At 34.1% G+C, this 8,831-nt stretch overlaps 1 protein-coding gene across 1 annotated transcript; it reads left to right on the top strand.

The window, feature by feature from the left end:
* The first annotated feature begins 200 nt into the window (after nt 1-200).
* Nucleotides 201-6,498, top strand: LOC6639863. The gene is made up of 5 exons (XM_002062759.4): nt 201-1,771; nt 4,317-4,654; nt 4,930-5,098; nt 5,385-5,568; nt 5,638-6,498. The coding sequence occupies exons 1-5, from the start codon at nt 1,198-1,200 to the stop codon at nt 6,119-6,121; spliced, it is 1,749 nt and encodes a 582-aa protein (XP_002062795.1). The 5' UTR covers nt 201-1,197; the 3' UTR covers nt 6,122-6,498.
* Nucleotides 6,499-8,831: the final 2,333 nt, after the last annotated feature.

Genomic DNA, 8,831 nt, shown 5'->3' with positions numbered 1-8,831 from the left:
CACTTAAATACCCAGTTTCATATTACTAAAATAACGGTTATATCCTAATTTATTTGTCTAATTTTATTTCGTTGACCAACTTATTTGTGGCACTGTCAAAATAGTGGCAACAATACTGGCTTAGATCGATCGATGGGGCATTGTTATCGAATTGGGGGGCTAGAGTGAAAGAGATAGAAGCAATATAGTGGGGAGTTTGTAATTGTGGCGAGTTTTCGATTTTACGTTGCTCAGTTTTGTTTTGTTTTTGTTTTTGTACGGACGCAATATTAAGTATACGTATGCAGGTACAATCGGGACCTCCTGCCTAAAAAAAACCCTCAAACCCTCGCTCCACCGCCATCCCCCACAAAAAGATAACGAGTGATCCAACGGTAAACAGTGTTTCGATCAATACGAAGAAAATAGAAAACAGACCCCGCAACTGCAATTAGATAAAAAAGTCAATACTTTTGCGAGAGATTGAGTAAACTTAATTAACTGCAGCAGCTGCGTTAACAATTTGTTCATTTCCTGAAAATTGCAAATAATAAACACAACAAAAGCCAGAAGCCCCAGGTGCACAGTGGGAAAAAAACCCAACAGTGGAAAATAATAATTCAAACGGCGCAAAGAAAAGCTAAAATAAACCAGACCAGTTGAATTCGGTTCGGGCCAGGCTAATAACAATTTATATATTCATACTCGCACGAGTGTGTTTAAAAATACTTAAACAACACAAAAATCTGTAGTAGAGAGAGAACTCTGAAGGCAGACAAGCAGACAGATAAACAACATTAACAAATTCGTCGTCGTCGTCGTCGTCGTCGTCGTCTGGTGACGCGTCGCGAGGTGCTCGAGGTCACTCAAAATCAAAATCAGTTTTTTTCGCGCACCTCCGCCCCATCAACAGGCAGGTCCAGCCACCCGCGACAAAATAACAAAAGCAACAACAACAACAAATACAGAAAGAAAAAAAATTAATAAAACAAAAGCAAACTCACGCGCTGTTTATTGTTTAACTGATAAAAAAACGACGTACATAATTTCACACAAACACACACACACACATACAAATAATAAATATATTTTTATATTAACCCCTGTGTGCGAGTGTGTACGAGCTGATAAAACGCACTCAATTATTCCAATAAAATAAAAATAAAAATATATTTATTTATATATATATAAACTAAACAAAAATATCAAGTGCTTTGAATGCTCCCTCAATATATATGCCCGGAGCAACATCACTTGCAACATTCCATCACCAGCACCACCGACACCGCCGACACCACCACCCACAGCCCACCCCAGCTCCGGCAACACCCGCCCACACATTCGCATAATTACTCCACGGTTGACGTCAGTGGCAGTGACTTGAATTGGCATCGACCACCAGCCCCACATCACCGTTATCATCGTCCACCAGCGAAAATGGTTGCCACCATGGATCATCAATCTCCCCAGATCGGCGGAGGGATTGGGGGCATGGGCTTTAATCAGACCCCATTATCGGAGCTAAGCATAGAGACGCGCAATCAATTGGCCGGCATGCTGAATCGAAAGAAGTTTCTACACTCCGAGGAGGGTTATGCCCGGGATTGGCGTGGAATTGCCGCTTTGGCCAAGCAATTGGGCTTCGTCTCGGAGAATTCAGATCATCCAATGGATGCAGTACTCAATAGTTGGATTGAACGCAATGCCACCACGGCTGATATCGGGCATTTGGAACAGTTTTTGGGCATCATTGATCGTTGGGATGTTTGCGATGATATCCAAGAGAATTTATGTAGGTTAACATCCAAGACAGAGAAATGGGAGAGATGGGTAAAGGCAACAGTTGAAAGTACTTAAATTATAATTATTATTATTTAGATAGAAGCTAAAGCAGCAATCAAAACTGCGTAACAAATTCTAAAATTCGGACTTAGGTCAACAATTAGAAAATTATTAGAAAAAATATTCTTACAATTAAATGAGGTGTAAATGAGCTTAACTAAAACAAGATAAGTATATACATAGCTAATATAACAAAGATTGCTTCCAAAAAATGGTCCAAACTAGACCGTAATATAGCTAACTTTACTAGGATTACTCCTTAATATATTCCAAAGAACTCTTGCTATAACAAAAGTAAACAAAATAATGTTTAAGATGAGATGACTATTTTATATGCTTCCCTTGGGAACAATAAGGTGGAAAAACTTGTTTGTCGCTTAAGGGGGAAATCTAATTAGTCCGAAAAACAAAAAACCGGCAAGTCTGAAAAGTGCACTTGCATTCTTTAACTTAAACATTGAGTTATCCAAGATTTTGAAGCGGTCTTTGTATAAACCTCCATAGATAAATCCTTTTGTCTACATTATATTCTAAGCCCAACTTATTTTAATTAGAATTGCTTTTATTTTTTTTGGTAAGGGCATAAAACAGTTTTTTTTAAACACAAATTGTTATGGGTTATTTGATTATCTTATAGTTGAGAATTCTATCAAGTTATTTCATTTTATACAAAATTCTTTACTGTCTGAAATATCTTCACACATTTCCCCCTCTGTACTACCCTTTTCGCCCCTCGTTGCTCAACGAATGGGAATGGTGTTTTGTTAATTCATTCATTTGTATGTTAAATGTATGCATGAATGGGCAATTAATATAAAATTTTTAACGCTCAAAGTCCAATAAATAAAAGCCACTGAATTGTGACGAGCAACGTTTAAACTATGTAATACGTAGAGCAACTAGCAACTATCCAAATGAATCCGTATTATCTAAGGAAATTTTAGAAACCCAAACATTTGGAATAACTCCCTCTAAATGACTGATTATGCCATGGACTTATTTTTGGCAGAATATTCCACATATTTAACTTATATATAGTGCATTTTCTAAAACCAATTTACTGATAATATTTTAGCAATATTTTTTCACTAAATTGTGCTAAATGCTTTAAAAACAACGAACTATTCTCACAAATTGTTTTGCTTACCGAAGTGATTTGAAAACATCCATTTAGATCTCTTTATAAACTTGAGCACAAAAGAATCATTATATATTTTGATCTATTTGTGTCACGATAAGATATTTCCCTAGAAAGGGGGGGAGAGGGAAGAAAGGCGTTTCAAGTGGAAAAAGGCAAAAAATGGGGGGATTTATCATTGTTTGTTGGCCATTAACTGGATGGTTTTTATTAGCTTCACGTTCTATCATTATCATTATCAACAATCGGAAATGGGTTAACAACTTGACGCATTCATATATAAGTTATATACATATGCATTCCTTTTTAATACACTTTCCAAATAGGGTTACTTTGACTATTAGCCAAAGTAATATAACTATTATGACATAAGGAGATACGAAATCGTAGACTACCATAAAAGACATTCCTCAGTTGTGCGGTTTTGTTGATTCAGAATATAATAAACCATCTTCCAGACATTGCAGATAAAAAAAGATTGAATCAAACTATATTCAATCATTTGAAAAACTTTGTATGCTCAGTCTTAATGATTTATATGCATTTTTTAACGATCGCTTATCGCTTAAAATTACAAATATTTACTTTTTTCTTTCTATTTCCTATTCTATTCTATTTACTGCGTCTTAAATTGTTTTAGTAAGCTTTTTTCGATTTGCTATAGGTATTTGATATAAAGGGAAAAAAGTGGAATTTATAGCAATTAATTAACAAAATGTCTTAATTAAGTTCTTCTATTCGTTAAATCATCTGTATATTTTAGCTTCATCTATATGTAAAATTGTAGTTGATTAATCTAGCAATCTTTTTAATCAAACTTTCAGTTTGCCAAATCTATCGGATTGGATATATCTAAAGCACTATATCCTTAATTTTTTTGGATTTGTTGCATTTTAAATTTAAATTAAAATCTCATAAAAGTATGATTCTAATTCGACTTCTTAGAAAGTTGGAGACTTCTGGATAGAATTTCTATCGAATAAAAAATTACATAAATTCCACCAAATGGTAAAGGTTGCTTACAAAATCCTATTTAACTCCCAAAGAAATATATAAAGCAAATAACTCTTGACAGATTCCAGCGGTCTCAAAATAAGTGTTGTTCAGTTGTTATAAAGTAATCCAGAATCAGAAATATAAAAATATACTAAACACACGCGTACGGGGTTTCCCATTGATTTAGTCAATGGTTTAATTCCAAACAAAACAACGTAGGTTTTTTCATTGATTTAGTCAATGACTATTAGGATTAGATAAATATGTAAAATGTTGCCCAACTGTCCATCTTCCCTTGAACAAATGTTATTTTTTCCAAGCAAATTTCAAATCTTTTCTTTGAAATCTTTTTTGTATGTAGTAAAGGACACTCAACGTTATCTGACAAAACAGGAGCAACAACAGGCGGTGATTAAATTGGTTAATCAAAGTCCCGATCCGCCTAGTAAAATAATCAGTTGCATTGAACCTAACAACAATATACACAATAGCAACAATAACAACCACAACAACAACAACAGCAAAGTGCCCACATCAATGGGCCAAAATGTGATGATACTTAGTGAAGACGATCAGAAATGTGTGGAAATGGGTTTACCTTTGCCCCGATATAATGCTTGTGTTTTGTATGCCGAAGCAGATATCGAACATGCCACCGAAATAATGCAAAATTTAGAGTCAGGTCGTTATAATCTCAAGGTAAATCCCCCTTTCCTTTCCTTTCCATTTCTTACGAGCAAAAACAGAAACGAAAATAAATCAGCAAACACAGCTATAAATAAGTCAACCGAAATTAACAATAACAAACAGAGGAGAATACAATAAAAATCATTTTTAAACAGGAAATAATCGTCATTAACTTTTTTTGTACTTTTTTTTTTTTTTTGTTGTGTAGCTTCGTTTCTGTTTTTGGTTGGTACTTTTTTTTGTTTTTGTTGATGTTCGTGCTTTTGTTTAAACTATGATTTTTATAGCTTTTCCTGCGACACCGTGATATGCTAATGGGTGTGCCCTTTGAGCATGTTCAACTATCACATTTTATGGCCACACGATGTAATCATTTGATTGTGGTTCTAACTGAAGAATTTCTGCGAAGTCCAGAGAATACTTATCTAGTGAATTTTACACAAAAGATACAGATCGGTGAGTCCAAGTGTGTGAAAATACGAAATGGCGGGAATTTTGCTCCTAAAAGTATGCAATAAACAGTCCAAACACATGGAGTGATACGAGAATGTGAATTTACCGAATTAAAATGGTGAAACTTAAGAAATAATTTATGGCAAATTAATCAATTTTAGGTGCTAGATTGGCTAATTTGCCCTCCACAAAGGCACTTTTCCAGCCCATTGCATACTTTAAGGGGCATAGTTTCACCCTAGAATGTGGGTGGATATGTTTCTAAATTAATAATCCTTATCTTTTTCAGAGAATCACACAAGAAAAATAATACCCATATTGTATAAATCAGATTTGCATGTGCCACAAACTTTGGGAATTTATACGCACATTAAATACAGTGGAGATTCAACATTATTTAATTTCTGGGATAAATTGGCTAGATCATTGCATGATCTAGACAGTAGCGCCATCTATGGAACACAGTTGCCAATGTGAGTAGCAACTAGAGAGGATTCTTCTAACCTCGAGTTGAATCCATTTTCTTTGTTTCTTCGTTTCAGGACTTCATCAAAAGAAGTTGCAGGATCGCCGCAACCACAACAACCAAGGGTTACCACGCCCACCATACGCATACAGCTCAATGATTGTGACATTAGCTCAACCGATTTAACCAATTATAAACAATCAGCTGCTTCGAAGAGCAACTCGACCCTCGACGATGATTCACATTTAACGCTAATGTCGGGTGATACAAGTGCTCCGTTGCCCGAACGCAAAATGAAGAAGAAGGATAAGTTTTTACAAAAATTAACCATAAGCTTTTCAACCACACCTCGTAATGGGACTACAGTGAAACCTTTGCGTCATGCGCAGTCCGTGAGTGCCATTAATATGGAACGTGATCGTACTTTAAGTGCCAGCAGTTCAAACATTTCAACGACATCGGAGACCAAGAAAAGTTCGAATAAATGGCGACCAAAAATATTGAAAAAAGTCCTATTTTCACGTAGTAGCTCAAAGTTACCAACAGCCACGCTCAGTTGATAGGTTGGCAGCAACACCTCCCCACCCAAATGCACCGCCCCCCCTGCACCTATCCCCAACCCAAGTCACCCAGTGTCAAAACAAACAGCACAGTGCAACGTTTCCGTCGTCGTCAACCCCTCCATAATTAGTGATGTTACTATACGAGAATAACTATATACTAGCTTAAAATTAAATTTAAAATTCTAAACACAAACGAAAAGAAAAAAAATAAAGAAAAAGCACAAAAAAAACACCTAAATACACACAAAACTTAAAGCCAACTAACTTAAATCAAATGTTATATACTATATATTTTAGACGCACTTGTTAAATTATATAAGACAACAACGAATAAAGACAATAACTAATCATGATTGAACTATTTATTACAATAAGCCAAACACTTTAATTGTAAATTGTACCCTCAAAAGTATGCAATTGTAATTGAGAATGACTGCAAATGTTGCTCAAAATTCTTAAGTTTCTTCACAAAAAATATATTTTAGATAGAAAACCAATTTAGATTTTAAAATGTTAATCATTTATTTGCACTCTATCTCGCTTTATCTCTTTCGGTCATTTTACAAAAATAAATTTCTATATTTACCACATATTTTGTGTGATTCAAGATTAGATCAAACCAAAATCGAATGATTATAAACAACAAGAGGGGAAATCGCAGAGAAAACCATTTTCAATTTTGTTTGTTTTCGCTGATGAATTCTAAAATGTTGCTACAATTGCTGCTAGTAAAGGTTAAATGCAAGCAAGACGTTGTGTTAATCGATGGCTGCCGCACAATTAGTTGTTAGTCACGCGTCTGATAAGTGACTTACTTAATTCAATTAACTTTTGCCAGCTTCTCCGACAACAGGGAGAAGGTACGTAGAGCAAAGTCGTCATCGGCGTCGCCGGCACTCATCATAAAACGCTTGTGAGCAGAAGCTTGTGACTGAGCAAACAGAACGAAATAAAAATTTGAGCAATTCATGGGCAAAAAAAAAAAAAAAAAAAACAGTCTAGTCATGGGTGTAGCTGAAAAGGGTTTAGAACTTTTGAAATCTCAACTTACACTCCAATTAAAGTTAAACAATTCTTGATGTCTCAAATAACATTAGCCAAGTGAAACGTCTTTCAGTTACTTCTAATCAGGCACGTTTAACAATAAGTAGAACCTGCTTTGAATGTGTTTAATAAAGTTGTTATATATACATAGCATTATATATATCCATCGGAACGATTTGCGTAAATGGTTTTTTTATGCCTTGTTCATGGCTACGCCCCTGAGACTTCGTTTCAGTCAGACAAACAATCACCAAGATGATGAGTAATATAATTCTATACATTATAATTGTTATTAACTGTTCCAACAACTTTTTTTCTCCTTTGATATACTTTCAAAATGGGGTATAGTCAAATCTCGAAAGTGTTGCGATCTCATCTTCTTTTTAGACTAATATTCGAAATCAGCTTGCTTTCCTTTTGAAAGTCAAAATATCTTAAAATTTAGTGTTTCTTCCTCAGGATCTATACAATTTTGCAGAGTTAGATAATTTTGTAAGTAAAAAGTTTAAACTGGACATACAAAGAGAACTTTTCTTTCATTTGTGGAGGACATTTGAAATTTCTCCCTCAAAACCCACATTTTACCTATAAAACTACTAAAATTTCAATATCTAAGACCTATTTCCCCCTTAAACTGACCGATTTGTATCCCTACATCTTCTACTAGATCCGCCACATAAAAATATGACAACTATATAAATAATATTTCATTATATTTACAAGAAATTTGAATATTAACTTGATCTACCTTAGGTAAATAAATGTATAGGAATATAATGTAAATGAAGTTAATATTCGAATTTCTTGAAAATATTTCAAGTATTTCATATTTGAAATATTTATATAGGTACTTAGTTGTCGGATCCTAACGTAAATATGTATTATAGATTCTAATGTGAATAAAATTGTTCAGATTTCTGTAAAATGTTCTTACTATTATATACAATGTTTCAAGGAAGCCAGCAAAGTAGAAACAACTTTCTGAACTTTTCAAATAATTTTGATGATAGAAAGTGTGTACCAACTTTGTCATAGGTCAAAAGTAAGTCTGACTAAATTAATATCACTTTTTTATTGTTAATTTTGAGATCGTCGCGCAGCTTCTGAATGGGCGGGCATCTATGTATATATGTATCTAGATGAGCGACATACAAACAATTATACATATACAACTATATATATGTATATATAAAGGTATATATAGTAATTTAATTTGTGTACTTAATAAATCTATCAGTTTCTCAATGGCAACCTCCGTCTCTGTCTCCGTCTCTGTCTCTGTCTCTGTTTCCGAACGACCTTTAGAACAAATATTGTCGAGGTTCAGGGATTGTTTACCAGGCCATAAAAAGTCTCTAGAAGGGATGGAATGATAGAATGCGAATCAACAAAAGAAATAAAAGTAGTACAACTTTTGTATTTATGTAATGTTTATGCTTTAATAATAGCTTCTCTTTTGTTGTTTTTCTCTTTTTTGTTTTTACTCGTTCTTCACATTCTCATCTCTCTACATCGTTCTTAATCGTTCATTTCCATCATTATCATATTCATCATCATCATCATCGTTATAATCGTTTTGTCATTTTACTTTATTTTGTTCATTTATTTGTTGTTTTGTTGTTTTTTTAATGTCATCTTCATGTCTTTCCCCGGTTTGTTCTTG

This window comes from Drosophila willistoni (assembly GCF_018902025.1).
Source record: "Drosophila willistoni isolate 14030-0811.24 chromosome 2L unlocalized genomic scaffold, UCI_dwil_1.1 Seg196, whole genome shotgun sequence".
Classification (NCBI taxonomy): domain Eukaryota; kingdom Metazoa; phylum Arthropoda; class Insecta; order Diptera; family Drosophilidae; genus Drosophila; species Drosophila willistoni.
Note: the sequence above shows the minus strand (reverse complement) of the source record. Positions and strands in the feature narration are given on the sequence as shown.